Source organism: Condylura cristata, unplaced genomic scaffold (genome assembly GCF_000260355.1).
Source record: "Condylura cristata isolate star-nosed mole 26May11 unplaced genomic scaffold, ConCri1.0 scaffold00029, whole genome shotgun sequence".
NCBI classification, from domain to species: domain Eukaryota; kingdom Metazoa; phylum Chordata; class Mammalia; order Eulipotyphla; family Talpidae; genus Condylura; species Condylura cristata.
The window spans coordinates 12,414,317-12,432,221 of NW_004567130.1; the positions used below are offsets into that span (position 1 = coordinate 12,414,317).

General features: G+C 47.5%; 1 protein-coding gene across 2 annotated transcripts; it reads right to left on the minus strand.

The window, feature by feature from the left end:
- Positions 1-573: 573 nt before the first annotated feature.
- Positions 574-14,945, minus strand: MLEC (malectin). 2 transcript variants are annotated; one of them, XM_012731108.1, is made up of 5 exons: positions 14,893-14,945; positions 8,050-8,228; positions 7,495-7,671; positions 7,339-7,396; positions 574-6,089 (listed from the first exon to the last, which is right to left on the minus strand). In XM_012731108.1, exons 2-5 carry the CDS (start codon positions 8,212-8,214, stop codon positions 5,860-5,862), a joined length of 630 nt encoding a protein of 209 aa, XP_012586562.1. In that variant the 5' UTR covers positions 8,215-8,228; positions 14,893-14,945; the 3' UTR covers positions 574-5,859. The 2 variants fall into 2 exon arrangements, with proteins under 2 accessions (XP_012586562.1, XP_004691031.1); XM_004690974.2 differs by lacking the exon at positions 14,893-14,945 and adding an exon at positions 14,045-14,441.
- Between the last annotated feature and the right edge of the window lie 2,960 nt (positions 14,946-17,905).

Here is a 17,905-nt window from a genome sequence, read left to right on the forward strand (position 1 = left end):
CACAGCCTTAGAAAGAACATGGGCTTTGAAGGCAACAATTGAATTTGATTCATGGTTTGACTATTTTCTGACTAGCCTGAAATTTGAGTTTCAAACTTACCTCAGCTGTAAAATATGGCAGGTAACTTAAAAGTCCTTTCTGCTCTTCCTGACCTTCCCGTGTGCACTTAACACTTACAACACACCAGAGAAGGTAAACGCAGAAAAACAGTCTCCGTGGCGTTTCTCCACAGACTCTCTGGAGAGAGGAGGAAAGACGAGAGAGGGGCAGCCCAGTCTCCTGTGTCTTGGTGGGCTGGTGTCCCAGTGAAAGTGGGAAAAAAACAAAATAACAGTTTATTTTTCCTTGAGTGTAGCACTGCTGGTTGAAAGAACCAGGGCAAGGTTTTTATAGAACTTCATTCCTTTAACCAAACACTCCAGTGAGAAAAAAAAGAGACATGCGCTACATGGTCAGAAGTTCCTGGCCTCATCACAGGAGAGCCTTCACAGACAGGTAACCCCCTGGGTCTGCCTTTTCCCACCATCACTCATTTTGTTGCAGTCAAGCCGAAACTCAATCCCAACACAGAGTGTCACTGCAAATTGTTTATTAAAACACAAAGCAATGGACAGTGAAAAACATCCTGATTTTTTTACTTTTTGGTGGGAGTAGGGTGGGGCGTGGAAAGGATAGGGACAGGTGGAGACAGCCCAGAAGGAAAGAGAGCTCTATCCACCCCCACCGCTTTCCCGGGCCAGCCAGGTTCAAAGCCCCACGGTCACATCTCACTGTGCCGCACGCCATCGTGGCTACCGCTGGTTTGGCCTCCGTGGGGAAAGGACGGCAATCTAGAGTAGGAGCTACAGGATTATTAAGAAGTTGACACTATTCCCCAGTACTTGGTACAAAACAGGGCAGTCGGCTCCAATCTGGAGGAGCAATTAGGTTTCCTGACAAGCCAGGTTAGGCCAATAATGACCGCAGAGGCTGTCCTGAGCTCTGAATGGGTAGACAGTCCTAGCGTAGAATTTGGTACAAGGAAAATCTAAGGGAATTAATCCAGGGTCAAATTTCTTTTCATTCCCTGGATCATGAACACAGGGAAGAGTAGACGAGAACGTCTCATTCCTGGTGTTGCCATGACGTCTCTCCCTGCCAATTCTCTCCTCCCACCTGGCAACTCAGCTCTCCTTGCCCGACAGTTGTCCTTTGAAAGGACAGAAAGCACACTTCAGTTTGTTGTTGTTTTTCCTCATACTGAAATAAAGCACTGAAGCTCAAAATAGAGGTGAGAATGGAGTTCTGCTTTTCCTGGTGCTATATGCCCCCATCTCACAAGACTGCCTGGAAGCAAGAGATGCCAGGGCCCTCTTTGCCAACTGTTTCCCTGGCTGCCAGCACAATCCTGGCTCCTTGATTTTATATCTCTAGGGGAACCACCCCAAGAGATCCATCCTGCTCTTTTTCTGCCAACCCATCCAATCCCCAAATCATGTTCTTATCAAAATGATTCGGCAACCTAGAGATGGCTAGCCAAAGGCAGCTGGGGAAAGACAAAGCAGATGGGTAGCAAGCTACCACATGCAGAGAAGAAATCCTCCTCACTGGGCAGCTGACCCACCGATAGCAATCTAGTCTTGTAATAAAATGAGGAAATCTAGCCCTCTTGCCCAAGGAGAGATCTAAGTACAGGAGAGTCCTAGCTTGGACTAAAAGGGAAAAATTACTCTGATCTTTCTGAAGCTTGAAAATTAAGGCTTCATTGCAATTTGCTCAGAGCACTTTGATCCCTAATTACATCTTTCCATAGAAGAGAAGCAGATTTCATCTGCAATTTCTTAACAGATCCTTGCTGTTTCTAGTTCTGCTTCAGTGCACAAAATTAGCCTCACCCCTGACTCCATCCTCAGGGACCACAGCAGGAGGCCAAAAGGATATCCTCCTTTACCCTCCCCCCTCCCCACCCCACCTTTTTTTTTCTCTAACAGGAGGATCTATAGGTCTCACTTTGGAAAGCTCAGCTGCTCTCCTAGGTCCTTTCAGAGAGGCATAGAGGACACTATTACATGTTGCTACTTGATGCCATTAAGGTTTCTTGAGGCAAGAAGACACTTGAATTAGGACAGAGCTGGCCAGAAGAGGGGAAAGGATGAAGGGATGGGGAAGCAGCCCCATGGCAGGGACTGTAAGACCCCTGCCCAGACCTGAATCTAGAGGGTATGCCCACCCTGGCTCAGAGCAGGAGAGGAAAAGGCACTGTGCTGACCGGGGCGGATTGTTACCAATCCCCAATCCCCAGGGAGGGTCGAGAACCTCCTGATTCTTTCCCTGGGCTTCCCAAGGTGAGCCAATTTCTAGAGAAAGGAATGTAAGTGCTAGGGAAGGAGAAATACTGCTGCTGTTTTCTTAAGTTCAACTGAGATTCTAGAAGCCATGGCCAGGCCTTCCAGGGGAGGGTAGAGGCAGGATAAGAAAGAGAAATTCCTTAAAACAGAAGCTTCTCCAAAATGATCAAGAAGTCAAATCACAATTCTAAAACTGGATTAAACAGTTCCCAGGCACAGAAAGGAGGAGGATAAACACAACTTCACACCATCTCTTCAAAGTCTTAAGTGACCTCTAATGTGATCCCCTAACTTTAGGCCAGTATCTTTCAGGCAAACAGTGGGAGTAAGAGAACAAAGTCACCTCTCAAACCAACCGGTGACCCTGCAGGTCCTAAAATCCCCTGGGAGCTTAATGCCCCTGACACAAAGAAAACCATCATTCAAGTCACCAGAACTCAAAGTACCCACTAAACAGCTTCTACTCGACAGTGGAGATTTTTCAGAAAAACAGGCCTGGTTTAGGAGACATGGGTCCAGGCACAATGTTTCCATCAACATGAGTAAAAAAGCCCAAAGAGGTCTGATTAGAGGTCGGCTGGCCCCTGACCCAAATCAGAGCTAGACTGCAGACTCAGCCCACCTAAGCAAAAACCTCTGCATGGTCTGCCAAAAAACAGCCACAGTCATGCTTCTAGGAAAAAGCGAGTTTCACCTTTGCCACCAGCTCTTGGTTTTGGCTATCTGGGTTCAGGGGGGTCTAAAGGTGTAGGACAGAGTGTGGATCCAGCAGAACCCAGGCCTCTCCCTCTCTAGCCCTAAGTAGCATCACTCACCACCTGCCCAAACCCAGTCAGTCTCCCTGCAGTGCAGCCTCCCAGTCCTGGCACTAGCTCAGAGTAGATATGGAAACAGTGCAAAAAGCAAAAGATGAACAGTCATTCTGGACACAACATAAAAATAAAAAGTGCCCCATCCCACCCCTCTAACCTAAACTTCATGTACCTATATCACCTTGGAGGAGCCAAAAAACCCCAAAACTTTCAAGTTTAGCATCACCAGCCAGCTGTATCCAGCCCTGAGCAGCTCTTGTGAACTAGGTGGGCTTGGCTCCAGGGGACTTAATTCTACCCCAGCCCCCATCACACCTCTTCCGGTTTCCTCACTTCCCCTTTGTTTTTTGTGAGCCATAGAAGAGTGTTCCTTCCAAAGAGGAAAGTGCCCATCCCTACCCAAGCTCAGGGAAGAAGGGTGGGCTTGGAAACAGGCAGAAGCAGAGCTGCTTGGCTTACAGTACCATTAGGAAATGGCCCCAGGAGCCAGGGTTTCCTCCTGAGACTCTGAGTCACTGAAGGGATGTGTTGAGATGAGGAGGTGGGAGCCCCTCCTTCCTCAGAGACCCAAGCAAACTAAAAAACAAATAAGGCAAAAGCAAGTCTTCCTTCCTCATCTTCTCTATTTTATTAGCAGTGGACTAACACTTCAGGTAGTTGTGATAGAATGGGAACCAAAGCCACAGACAGATGTCCAAGTAACAGTCATGGTGTCCACGGTCCTAGGCAGGTGGTCCCCAGGACCAAGGCTACAGGAGACCATCAATTAAAGCAGGGTAGCTTTGTGAAGCACCCCAGAAAGTGATCCTCTGGTTGTAGCCTGAGGGCACAACTGTTCAGCTGCCTGACTCAATACCCTCGTACCAAGACTCAAGTTGCAGCTAAAATAAAGGACTGTGACTCTCAAAGGACATTTAGGCTAGCCTGGAATAACTCGTTAAGAGAAAACCCAGGATATGAGCCCAAAGGTTACTTACTTTGTCACATAAAGAGCAGTTCAAATACATGAAATTCTTTAGAAACATATCCAAACAATGCAAAATTGAACACACTCTAAAAAGATGGGCTTGGCCTGGGATTCTATGTTGTTCCAGTCCAAGTGAAGCTAATCCTGCTGGCTTCCATCCACAGAATTTCTTGTAGTTTGATTGAGGCCTCCCTTATTGTTGCCCCAACTGGGAAATGGTTGACAATAACCAAAAAAAGTAGAGAAATAGGGAACCTTCATTTCCTGCAGAAATGTCTCCAGGGAATTCAAGACAGACACTTAAAATGCTAAGATTGCCTTCAGAACTGGCAGGATTATGGCCGACTGGAAATCTTTCAGCCCACCATACCAAGAACCTGACTGCTACTTGAATCGGAAAATGAAAGAACAGAGGGGCTTATTGAGACCAGTGAGACATATTACTTGGCCAGAAGATATAGCCAATCAGTCTAGGTCCTTGGGGACAGTTCTAGGCATAAACCAAAACGGGCTGAACCATGACACAAAAGATGTTAATAAATGAACATCAGATACCAGACACTCTAAATAGTGGTCAGTCGCTTAGTAGGGCTCAAGTCTCTGAGGTTGTTCCTAAGTTATGCTAACATAGCCTTTTCTAATCCAAAGACCAGAAGAGACTTTTAAGGTCAAGTGTTCTGTTGCTGCAGGCTGGAAAGCATCTGTCCCCTGGCAGCAAGACCCTATAAAGGGGCCAGTAAAAGAACTGCTGGGTCAGGTCTTCCTGGAGGCTGGCTCAGAGATCCAGGGAGGGAGTACCAATAAGGTGAGGTGGTAAAGGATAAGACATTCAAGAAGAGAGAACCCAAGGGTCTCCTTCCCTTCTCGGCAATAACTTAGTGGGATGATTGAGAGAGAAGAGATTTCAAATGAGCCAAATAAAGAAATTTTTTTAAAAAAGGAAATTAAATCCCCAACAGGCACTGAAATCAAAATGATTTGTTGTGGTAACAAGAGGCAACTTGAGGACCTGACATAAAGTAATCGTCTTGGATACCAGACAGTCCTCTAATTGGTACATGTCAGGGAGACAAGCAATGACAAAGCTCAAACACTTAAGGTAGAAACATCAATGGGCTGAAAATCAGAGAGGCTTCCAAGTAAGGAAGCAACCCATTTTTTCTTTTTCTTTAATTCCCCCCTCCATTTTCACCTTTATCATACAAATTATAATCTCTCTCCCTCTCTTACAGTCACACACAGACACACACACACACAGACACACACACAGACACACAAAATCTCCATCTCTCAATCCCAGGACATTTGAAAATTTATCTAGACTTAATTTCAAAACATACCGAATTCCCAGCACTGGTCTTCTCCAGCAATAAGGTCACATTTCCCTGCTGTTAATTTCTAACCCAAAAAAGGGAACTGTTGTCTGCTCTGAGTTCAGAGTCCTTTCCACTAGGTATATAGACAGGGACCCTTGCACAGGCAGGATCCATTTTACCCTAGGCACCCTAGGGAGGAAAGAGACAGCTGGGGTCAGTCACAGAGAAAGGACTTAGGACTGAAGCAGGTCTGGGACCAGGTGGTGGATGATGGCTGCTCTCTACTCACTCTGCCTCATTTTTAATTTGTGTGTATGTGTGTGTGTTTTTGTTTGGTTTTTTGTTGTTTGTTATTGTGAAAAATACAGAAACCAAAATCAACATGTTTGGTTTCTTCCCCACACCCCTCCACCCTGTTCAGGATGGTAAGTTGTTCTCACAACCGGCAGAGGCAGAAGAGGGTTGGAATGAAGACTCCAAAGGCCACCAAGATGGGAAACATGAGGCTGCTGTTGTCCGAGGCGTACGGGTTGGGCGTTCGGGGGCCTGACTGCACCCGGTTCTTATTGGTTTGTCTTTTGAGATTTGATCCTTCATCATATTCTTCTTCTTCCTCCTCCTCTTCTTTCTTCTCTAATCCTGGATGAGGCTGCAGTTTTGGTACATCTGACACAAAGGAGAGGAACACTTTTAAGACCCACAGTATTTATGGTCCTAGTCAAATGGACCATAACAGAGAGATCCCATGGCCTAACCAAGGTCCACAGAGCAGTGTACTGTCAACCTTTTGCACTGGGAGGCTGACCACCTCCCCTTCCTGTTCTACTTCTTTAGAATCCCTAGATGACCAGACTGGAGAGGGACATTAACCCACCTGACACACCCCAAAACATAATTTTTTCAAGTTCTTCCCACATAGCAACTAAAGATCTGATCCAGAGCTCCAGGTTCTCAAAGTACACTGATCCCTCTGCTCTATCTCCTCCTTAGAGACTTAAGCTACATAGCTATCTGGTGGTAACACATCAAGGCAATAGGATGAGCTCCTCCACTGATTCAGGATGAGTTGATAAAAGGCATAGAAATGAGTTAAAGAAGAAAAGGGATTAAGAGACAAGCTTCTCCTGCACAATCAGCCTAGGAAGCTGGCAGCCAAGATGATCTGAAACCAAAAACAGTGATAACCCTAAAGTTAGGTCCCAAGGACAAGGAGACATTCTGTCCCAATGTCGTCCAGCAACACTGGACTCTCAAAGCATACCAAAACCCTAAAAAATTGTGCCCTTTGGCTTTTTTCCTTTTTGTCCCTAATACGTTAAAAACAGAATAAGGATAAGGTTTAGGTGATTCCAAATGACTAGAGTTCAGAGCAAACCAGAAGGTACCTTTATTAATCCTAACTTATAGTGAAATTAGAGAACAGATGATTCTAAGGCAAGGTTTGAACATAGATCTTTCTTCAAAGCTACAGCTACAGCCAACCCCAAGCTGTACTTCAGGCCCATCTACTGACTGACGTTCCCCACAAGTTGACTTTTATGTGCTTACAAAAACATGGTTAGCTGGGCCCTTCCTGGTGGCGCAGCAGGTTAAAAAGCACAGCACTAAGAAGCTAAAGCCATGAGTTCAATTCCCTTCCCCGGAGGTGACCACATAGCGCAGCAGACCTCTCCTGACCCGCCCGCTGCTCCCCTGAGCAGTGCACTTCATCAGTAGGCCTGTTCTGCCCCCACTCTGTCTCTCATGAATCCTCTCACCACACTTGCAGCTTTGGCCTGTACACCAGTTCTGTATGCATAAATAAATAAATCTTTAAAATATATATATATATATATGGTTAGTTAAATTAATCCAAGAATTTTCTCAACCATATCCTTTAAGCCCATGTCAAAAAGCAGGTCAAAGCATAACTTACCATCCACCGTCCCAGCCAAGATGTAGAGTGCGCAGACTTTGGGATTGTCATAGTACCCCTAGGAAATGGGAAACAGTGATCAATCCCAGCAAACATTTCCCCCGCATGCTTTCTTTTGAGCTTTTCCTCAGCTGTGAGGCAGAGAAGGACTGTTACCTTAACAAACTCAATGTAGAGTTTCCCTGTGAAAGTGGAAACCTCTCCCTGGACACTCAGTTTCCCCTTTCTGATGCTCATAGGGATGATCTCATCATGAGCTGTGCTGTGTCCAACACGATCGAAGATATCCAAGTCCTTCACCACGACATGGCCGTTTAATCGCACATCAAATACCTTTCAAGATTACAAAAGAAGATAATGCCAAAACCATCAGCATCATACCCCTTGAACAACAACAGCACTTCAAATGCAAAAATAATTGAAGGACAGGGCTGGATACCTTCCAAGGTGACTAAATTATTTTACCCGGACCAAATCAAAGTCATGTTCCTTCACTGTTAGGTCTTATAACAGCTGGCTGCCAAGGCTGAGGGTTCTGGCATTGCCCTCTGTCACCAGCGTCCAAGGAAAGTGCAGTGTCATAAGCAATGGAACACAATTTCTCTGGGGGCAGAAGAATCCAGCATTTCCTCAATCCAGCATCTGTGGAAGGTGCTTGACCAAGAGTGGCCAAGTACCCACTGGTCAAGCAGGGGCCTGACAAGGCCTTACCTTCTGCTGAGACTGTGCAAAATAGACCTCAGCAAATTTCAACACCAGCACGTAGTCCCCCTCCTCCTTAATGGGCACCTCGTAGCCAAAGGTCTCCTCATTGTACCGCTCGGTTTGATACAGGATCTGATCTTCAGGATTGGAACGCAGGATTGGCAGTTTCATGCCATAATCAGAGGCTGAGAGCAAAAGACAAAGAAACTACATCAGATGCAAATCACAAAAGCAGAGACCCCCCAGAGGCATTTTCAGGGCAAAGTTAATGACCCTCCCCTGCACCTACCTCCCAAACAGACCAGACACAAATGCAAGTAATAGATAGATATTACCAAGAATAAAGACACCAAAAACTAATCACTCCACCAGCTTCTGTAACCCTCACAGCATAACTTTCAGAAAATACATTAAAATGACTTTTCTCACTAGACTGAGTGATGGGAAGAGAACAAGTGTAACTCATTATCACAACAAAGCATTATCCTACAGTTGCCTACTTCCCTGAAAGGGAGAGCTTCAAGAAACCTCATAAAACAAGGGAGCTAGTCAGGAACTCTACCAGACAATTAAGTTCAAAGAAAGCTTTTTCTCACTCACAAAAGTTCAGTCTAAATACACAGATATCTGTCAGGAAAATCATTCCTCATTGTCTTAACTATACATAAGATTTACAAAACCCAACCTCATATCTTTTCTTGTATATTTCCCCAGTTATACCATAAAGGAAAAAGGTCCTAGTGTTATCCCCAGCACCTAACACAGTCCCTGGCACATAAATAAGCTCTCATGAGATTTGCTAAGTGAACGAATGAATGGCAGTGAAAAAAGGTTTTCTGAAAAGTGGTGAAGCCATGCTATTCTCTCCAGAGGGCTGAAGTCATCACAGCAGGGAAAGAAAACTTGCCACTGTGCAATTAGAATCTCTGCTTCAGATGCAAGTCTTGGGGAAATCACCTTTCCCATTTCACAGGGTAACAGGAAATGAGGCAGGATAAAAGTAAAGTTACTGATTTGGGTGAGTAGCAAAAGAACCAACAACTTGTATTACCTCCAGTCCTTCTCCCGCTTGTATGCTTTTCTTCCCGCCCCACCCCACAAGATAAACTAAACAGATTTTTTTCCCTCAAATATACGACGCTACACTCCAGTCCCAGTGTTATGCTTCTTCCTTCAGAAAGTAGGATCTCATTGACTCCTTTATCCTGTGAACACACTGAGGCTTTCCAGTGTTCCATAAACTCATTTTTCCAAACTTTGCACATAGTGATTTCAGTTCCAGACTTAGTCTTTCCTCCAATTTGAAATTAAGATCTTAACCACCTTCCAATCCCACACAATGACTCTGAAGACCTTTGGCACCTAAGTGCTTCAGGGGAACTTCCAAGAGCATTCATTCCCCTCCAAGAGCACTCATTCCCGGAGCTTTACCTTTTCAATCACCAAAACTTCACTAAGAGGATCTTTTATCCCAAAGGGCATGAAAAGTAATTAAGCGCCCCCCCACCACAAACCCTCAAAAAAATAAGCATAACTGTTAACAGTTCCTGTTGAGCTAGATCAGATGGACTGATGAAACAGTGCAAGAGGAAACTCATTGCACTTTTGTCTTCAGATGTGTTTCCTCCTATTTCTCCTCAAGAAATCCAAGAAGGGTAGCTGGGAAACAGGATTAAGGATGTACTTCCCAGGCTCAGCCATTATACTGGGGCATATAAAGATTGCTATCTGTAGCAGTCAGTCTTAGACCCACAACTAAGGAAACTCAACCATGTTTTCAAAAATTACTTAACAACTTTGGAATTATCTTTAAATATTTTCATTTTAAAGCCCACTGGTTTTCCCAAGAGATCTGCCACATGCAAAGCTAAATTCACCCAAGTCCCAAGAGATGTAGCTACAAAAAAGGAGTTTTTCTCCTCCCCATTCTCACCCCTCCAAGGTGCACTCACAGGTTTTTCTAAAATATAGTGTACAGTCAGCACACTGCTGAAACTGGCAAAATACAACCTAGACAGTTAGGAAGGGGGCCAAAGGGCACATATGATGTCTATTGCTTCTCCATTCTAGACAATGGGAATAGCCAAGCTACTTGAAATATGCAGCCTAGCTTTTAAAATAAGAGGCCTAGATATGAATCCCAGTTCTCCTATGTAATGTAGAACAAGTTATTTTCTTCAAGTGGTTTCTCCTCTAGTATGTGAGACACAGACTGAACAAATGCCTCCACTCTGGTGAAATGACCAGGCAGAATGGGCAAAATGCACTGGGAACCCAGAAATGGGAACCCAGCCAAGTGGGGTTCTACAGTTAAGAACCCCACAGTGCAGCTCCCTGCAGAACTACAGTATCACCACCCCTCACTAGGCCTCCTAATCACTTCTTTCTGCAGGTAGGCCAGTTCACAAATTATTCTTACAGGACAGAGGGAGGGAAACCAAGGATTCAATTAACCAAAAGAGAAGGTTAAAGGGCCTAGATGATTCCTGCTGCTTTAATTCTAAACAATGAAGTAGACAGGCTACTTGAATTCAGCTGAGGTTTCAGAGTAAGATAGAACTGGATTTGAATCCTGGCTGTCACCTACTATGTGATATGGAATACACTGCTTTCTCTAGTGTTTGCTCACCTGTAAAATGGGGATATACATACCTAAATTCTCTAACTTAGAGCTCTCGCTAGAGGGTCTTCAAATGAAGCCTGCCTTTTATGTGACAATACAGGGAGAAAAGTAAACAAATTCTAGGGTCTTAACCAAATCAAAGGCAGCAACCTCATCCTATCTCTCAAGTTCTTACCTCCCCCAAGGCCAAATCCTTCCCCTCAGCCAAAAGAAAGGCTGCGTGGGAAAGGGTCTTCCTTAGGCTTACAGAATTAGTAATCTGATAGGCTCAGGCCCTCAGCCAGCTTTTTGCCACTCTGGAGTCAAGTTCTGCCCTACATTTAATTCCATGTAAAAGGTCAAGCAAAGAAAAGACAGACAATTTAACGTACTCTGGACACGAGAGCATTCAGACTGCCGTTTTTAAAGTTTGAGAATGAAGGTAAGGTTAAAGTTCTTTAAGGCCTTATAAATGACTAGCAGGTATCTTCTTATAAAAGAAAATAGCCTCGGGGCCTCCCTGGTGGCACAGAGGTTAAAAGCTCAGCTTTCAAATTATCACCAGCCACTGCACAGTTCAATCCCTGACCAAGGAGCTAACAACCCACATGGTGCAGCAGACCTCTCCTGTTTTGTCTCCGGAGACTCTTCTCACCCCTCCCTCTGTACCTCTGGCCTATACCCCAGTTCTCGTAGGCATACATAAAAGTAAACCTTTAAAAGAAAAATACCCTTCTATGTCCTGTAGGTCAAGTACCCAGGCCTATTCCTCATCAAAGAATCAAGAGGAACCCAGAATAAGCAACTTAAGAACCTGGATGTACCAGATGCACACCGCCCCCCACACCCCCAAAAGTTACTTCAGAACCACCTCTGTAGTGATACTTCCATCTGTTGAAGCTCACAATTTAACCTTTTGGTATCTCCTATGAGCACTAACTATCCTCAAGGCACAAATGAAATTTAATAAACATTATGAAGAGCCTTTGAAAGCAAAAGCCAGGAGGTGCCCTGAGCCACTCAGAGTTAGGAGAATGCTAAGTTACAAAGACACTACAGAGAAACAGCAAGTTCAAAGGCAGGCCAAACCCTTATCTGGACTAACTTGGCAACAAATACCTGAATTCATCAAACATAAAATGAACTTTACTCAGCATGATGGAAACAACATCACAGGCATGTGGGGAAAAGAAATAAAACATAAAGTTCCTACTGCAACTGGTGTAACTGGTTGTAGGAGACAAGGGTGTCCAAATACCTAGCACACACTCTTATGCTGATACTGCCACAGAAGTGCAAGCAGAGTGAACAGCTTCACTTCTCTTGGTGGCGACTTCTTAGCACATAAAGAAACCAGAACTGTCTCCTGAGAGTGGACTCACATCGTAGCCTCAGACCTGCTGGCAAAGCACTGCTCAGGAACCTAGATAATGCAGTCCCGTCCTATCTGCAGCTGATAACCATCCCTCTATTCCTATCTTTATAAGGCTACAATTTATATCCACACTGGCTAGCAGAGAGTGGAACAGAGAACCTCCCACTAGAGAAGGTACCACCAGAGAACAGGGTCACGATATGACTCCAGTGTACATGAGCTTTGATAGATCTCATTTAATTTTTTGTTTGGTTTTTATTTTTAAAGATTTATTTATTTGTGCATACAGAACTGGGGTACAGGCCAGAGGTGCAGGGGTGGTGAGAGGGGTGGTGTACAGATAGTCAAAGTACACTGCTGAAGGGAACAGCGGGTGGGCCAGGAGATGTCTGCTGCCCATGTGGGTCACCTCTGGGGCAGGCAGGGATTGAATTCATGCAGAAGTGGCTTTAGCTTTGTAGTGCTGTGCAACCAAGGATGGCAGATCTCATTTAATTTTACCTGCCACAATAAACTCCTCCAAAGGAACAGAAACCACCAGTCAATAACCCGAAGATAGTGAGCATAGCTGACCAGATCATCCACCTTCCCCCACCACCAGCACCTGCTCCAGCAAATGAAAACCAACATTTCTCAAAAAAAAAAACAAAAAACAAAAAACAAAAAAAACACAGGATTTCTCAAAAAGGCGAGCAGGCAGTGTGGTCTTAGTCAGCTTCCTCCTCTGCACAATGGGCCTCCAAGGACCACAGTAACCTATGTAAAATAAAGTCCGGTATCTGTAAGTGAAAGGAACCATCTGCATGGTCTTCACAGTATCTCAAGAGGCAAAGTCCACAAACGGTCTCCAGTTTCCTCAAGAACCCTTAGCTCCCTGCCCACACCCAGGAAATTAGGGGTCCAGAATGAAGACAGTCATGAACTGCTATAAAGTCTGGCTTTGGCTGCTGTTACAACTGCTAAAGACAGAGGCCCTGACTCAGCTGAACCCAGGCTACTGCGACTTACATGCCAGGACTGAATAAATGATAAATTCCAAGGCAAAAAACTTCAGAACACAGCCCTGCGTCCCAAGACCTCACATGCATGGAAGCAGAAAGCTCCCTACTGTGCCAAATTCTAGGACGCTGTGATAACCTGGAAGAGCTAAGTTAAACCCTTATAGAGTCAAGAGCCAGATCTGGGCATCGGGGACAGAGAATGAAAGATCCGTCTCCTAGTTGTCTAGAGGTGCAAACTACCAGCCTGGCAGCCTCGGAGAATCTGCATTTTTTTAACCAGTTGCCCTAGCAAGTTTTGCACGCGCTTCGAGGACCGCATAGCTCTGAGAAATTATGGTCCCCAGTCAAGTCAAAGTACTTCTCCCCACGGGCTGGACTCAACCTCGGGCTCCATGCACTTTCTGAGCATTCAGGCGTTGCACCGGCTGACCCAGTTAGCACGCCACAGCCTCGTGCGCATGGTGGCTTCAGCAGAACCACCCTCTGGGGGCGGCCTGCAGCTTCCACTTTTAAGCACACATACTCTTCCCTCCAAAGGGGGATGGGAGGGGGAGCCTACGATCAAACTTTCCTGGCCCATCCTCAGCGAAGATTCCTTTCTATTCTGGCTCAGAGTCAAGTTCCACTCCCACAGATGGGCTAAGGAAAACGGCCGATGTCAGCGCCGGCAGGATCGCCTCGCGAGGTGACCGGGCAGGCCCGGAACGCGACAACCGACAACCCGAGGCCTAGGTGGCAACGGCCGCCCTCGTCTTTCCCCAGCGCGGGCGGAGGTGAGGGGTTAAGAAAATGCAAGATGTGAGGTCCAGATTCAACTTCTCGCCAACTCTCTGCCTCGATGGTTCATGGTAGTCCCGAGCCGGTGCCAGGTTCTGAGCTCTGACCGGATCCCCGAAGATACTGCGGGGAGAAACTTCTCCCGAGAAGTGGCCCCCGGGTCGCAGAAGGGGCTCGGGGCCCGCGGCCAGCGGCGCCCCCGCACGGCAGGCCCCGCACCCCGCCGCCAGGCTGAGGGGCTCTCACCTCGGCCCACCCGGCCTTCCAGAGGGTCCTTGCGGAAGTGGATCCCATGCACGTCCACATGCGCCTCGCCGCCCGCGTTGACGGCCCAAATGACGCTCTCGGGCAGCCCGGCCCCAGCGGAGCCGACCACGCCAAGCCCCGGACCCCGGAGCGCCGGCAACAGCAGCAGCAGCAGTCGCAGGAGCGCCACGGCGGCTCCCTCCACCGCGCGGGGGCCCAGCATGGCGGCCACCACAGCGGGCAGCCTCCGCCGACCCTCGTCCTCGGTCGGCCGCCAGGCCGCCCCGGCCTCAGAGACACAGCACCACGGGCCGCTCCGCCTCAGCCGCCGGGTACATGTCGCTTTCAGGCCTCCTTCTCCTCAGCCACGGGTGCCGCCTCCCACCTCAGGAACAACCTACCCCGCCGCCCAGCCCCGGCCGCGACGCTACGGCCAATCAGCGACCGGCCCTCATTAATTACCCACTACCTCGCCAGGAGACGCCCGCCCATTGGCTAGTAGGCGCGGGAAGGGGCGTGGCTGTTCCCCGGCGCCAGCCCTACCATCAGGCACGAGATGGAGCGCGCGCAGAGGTTGAGAGTTCGGTTGAAGCGATGGTTCAATGCGGAAGTGGCGGGGTGCAGCGCCCAGGCGGCCCCGGAATCCCGCAGCTGACTGGGAAAGGTGGCCGAGGGGGGAAGGTTTAGGATAGGGCGCACTGACACGTCGCCAGCACTTCCGGTGCTCCAGATCTTGGGACTAAATAGGCTCCCCAGGGGCATTGCCGACTTTCCCGTCCCCTCGTCCTTTCTCAGGGAGAAGCGTGAATGTAAGCTCTAGTAGGCGAGGCCACGGACACGGTTCCGACCTGAGGTTCGGTCTCCCCGGCGTGAGCATCCTAGAGAGGCCACACGCACTGGCCTTCAGAGCGAGAGTCCCACGAGGCCAAGACCCCGCCCCCACCCCTTAGTGGGCACGGGGCTGGTGGTAGCGTCCAGACAGCTGTCCAATCAGAAGAGTCCAACGCAGCGGAAACGCGTGGCCCGGTGGGGGTGGGCTCCAGGCTACCCGTGTCTCCATGGCGACTGCCTCAGGCCGGGGGCGGGACTGGGCATTGCCCCGCCTTGGCGAGCGAAGTCGGGGCAATGCGGTCTGGAGGGCCAGGCTGTTGGCGACTCAACTCAAGCGCCGCGCGGTTTCTTGGCGGTCCAGCCGGCACCCGCCTGCACTGGCGGACCCTGCCCCCACGTTTCAGATAGAGAAAGTGAGGTCGAGAGCCGGACGGAATGTTGCTGCACGGCAAAAACCCACTGAAAAGCCAGTTAAACTTGAATTTCAAGTAAACTTTTGAAATAGACTAAATGGGACATACTCATACTAAAAAATGGTTCTTTTGTCGAAATGCAGTGTAGCTGGGATTTTTGCATTTTATGTGACAACCCAACCTGCCTGCCCGTTAACTTCGGGCAGTGTAAACAAAAACACACCCAAGGTCCACATGAGACTCACAGCCTGAACTACCCGTAACTCAATTATTTTGTTAGAACAGTGATGAACGCCTACATAGGAAGAAAAACTGGGTACAAAAGTGGAGAGTATCAGCTGAGCATTTAAAATGCTCAGGAGAGCCTTCCTCAAGGACAGAATCCCACAGGGATAACTTTGGGAGTAGCTGTTCCTGATTCCACTTCTTTTCCTCTGTTTTGCAAGGATCTGGCTTCTCTCAAGGATCTCCGGAGCCCACTCAGAGGTTCCTAACCTTACTGTCCTCTAAAAACTCATCTTTGCGGAAATCTGACAAGTTGGAGCAGAGGTTGGGTTCAAAGCAGGCAGGAAGAGGGGATGAGCCTGTGTCCCTCATCAGGCAGCTGACCTGCCAGGCTGGTCTTGCAGCCCCACAGAACATTGCCTCTAGGAGCTCCTGTTGATTTCATCCTCAGGGCATCTGGTCCAGGAGAAACACAAAAATGGGTTAAACTTTTGAGGAGGTTTCAAAAGACCTAATATTAAGCTTCCCTTCAGCTTCCCAGGTTGCTGGTCAACCCCAAGTGGCCAACAAGACACCAGGCCTAGTGCCACTGGCTCTTCATTTTCCATTCCTGGCCAGGAAAGACTTGGACCAAGGAACCACACTCCATTTTTAAGATGCAGATGCTTGTGGATTGGCCCACCTCTTCAATAAAACAGGAGTTCCAAGACCCAGAGGCAGGATAAGCTTGGGATTTGAGCTGGCCTGCCTGGGTTCCAAGCCCTGACCCCCTATCACTCATTCTGTGTTCTTAGGCTAGTGATTTATCTCTGGAGTTTCAATTTCCTCAACTGCAAAAGAAATAATAGTTCCTCCCACAGAGGGTAAATGTGAGGATTAAAGAAGGTAAGGTGGCAATTTCACCTGCAAAAAGTTGACATCACTGAAGCCATTTAAAATAGAACTGAAGCAGGCCACAACTGAAAAAGCTGTTTTAGTGTCCTCTTTAAGTTGGACTACAGCCCTGGACTGGGCCAAATAGGCAACATTCCAAGAAGTCAGCAAAAACAAGAATAGTCTGTTTGAAAGAACTGATAAAGTGGATTTTTGGCTACTTTTACCAGGCTCCACCTGGTCATTACCTCATCCTTTCTTCTCTTTATAAAAAAGCTCTAACCTTTGTCCCTTCTTTAGACATGCTTTGGGTTTCTGCCCAAATCTTTGAACCCCACATTGTCATTCTCTACTATTCTCAAATAAACACATTTTAGCTTGCTCACTCACCTTGCTGTTCTCTTACTGAATGTTGCCAACTATGTGATGTTCTGGAAAAGGCAAAACTATGGCGTCTGCAACAAGATCAGTGGTTATCAGGAATTGTGGGGGGACAGAGGGGCGAATAGGTGCAACATGGAGGATTTTTAGAGCAATGAAGCTGATAGAAGTCGCAAGTAGAAATTTGGAAAGGAGGCACCTCTGTACCAGAAACCTGGCTCATGCAATGCTGGGATCTGGAGGTGGAGGTAGCGTGATTAACATAGCAGTTGAACTATGAAGTGAAAAATCCTTAGGCACCAGCTGCTATAGCAAATACAAGGCTGCTACAGAGATTATGAGGTAAGGCATATATACCAGAGGTGGGGCTGCGGCTAGTGAGGGCCAGCGCAAAGAATCCCTGGCCCCTACAAAGCAAACTAGTCACACCCTAGAATGAATTAGGTTAACAAGGTAACAAACAACTCCACAAAGGAATAAGCTCCTCTCAAAGAAAACAGAGGATCTCAATGCGATTTCTGCCCTGGCAAGGGGCAGCAGCCCCCCTGCCCTCCTGAGACTGTGCCAGAGCCCCTCATCTCCAGCTTCCAGCCCTGCAGAGCCCCACAGGCAGCAGCCTCCTGCAACCCCCTCCCCTCCCCCCAGCCTCCTGTCCCTGTTGGGGGCAGCTGTTGGGCATCTGCTCATGTCTGCAAGCATCCTTTACCTTCCCCTTCCCTTTATAAAACTGCCTTTCTGGATACACCTAAAGCCCCTCTCTCACCTGGGAAACTCACTGGTGAAACTTTCAAAACTGGGCTGTATGATGCTGTAATAGTGACGCTTAGTATCTGTATGGCATTTTCCATCTGTCTAAGCCCATAAAATGTCCAATACCAGAAGTGAATCCTAATGCAAACTGGCTTTTAGGTGATGACGACATGTCAGTGGAGGTTCAGCAGCTGTGGAGGATGGCAATAGGTAGGAGACATTAATGTACCTTCCTCTCCATTTTGCTGTGAATTTAAAACTGCTTTAAAAAGAAAATCTACTTTTGGCCCTCCCTGGTGGCACAGCAGGTTAAAGCACAGCACTGAGAAGCTAAAGCCACTTCCGCATGAGTTCAAATCCCGCCTGCCCCGGAGGAGACCACATGGCG

Coding starts and splice junctions, on each gene's coding strand:
- MLEC (XM_004690974.2), bottom strand. CDS start 14,267: ATGCTGGGCCCCCGCGCGGTGGAGGGAGCCGCCGTGGCGCTCCTGCGA. Junction 8,229..14,044: donor GGAAGGCCGGGTGGGCCGAG/GTGAGAGCCCCT, acceptor TTTTGCTCTCAG/CCTCTGATTATGGCATGAAA. Junction 7,672..8,049: donor TTGCACAGTCTCAGCAGAAG/GTAAGGCCTTGT, acceptor TAATCTTGAAAG/GTATTTGATGTGCGATTAAA.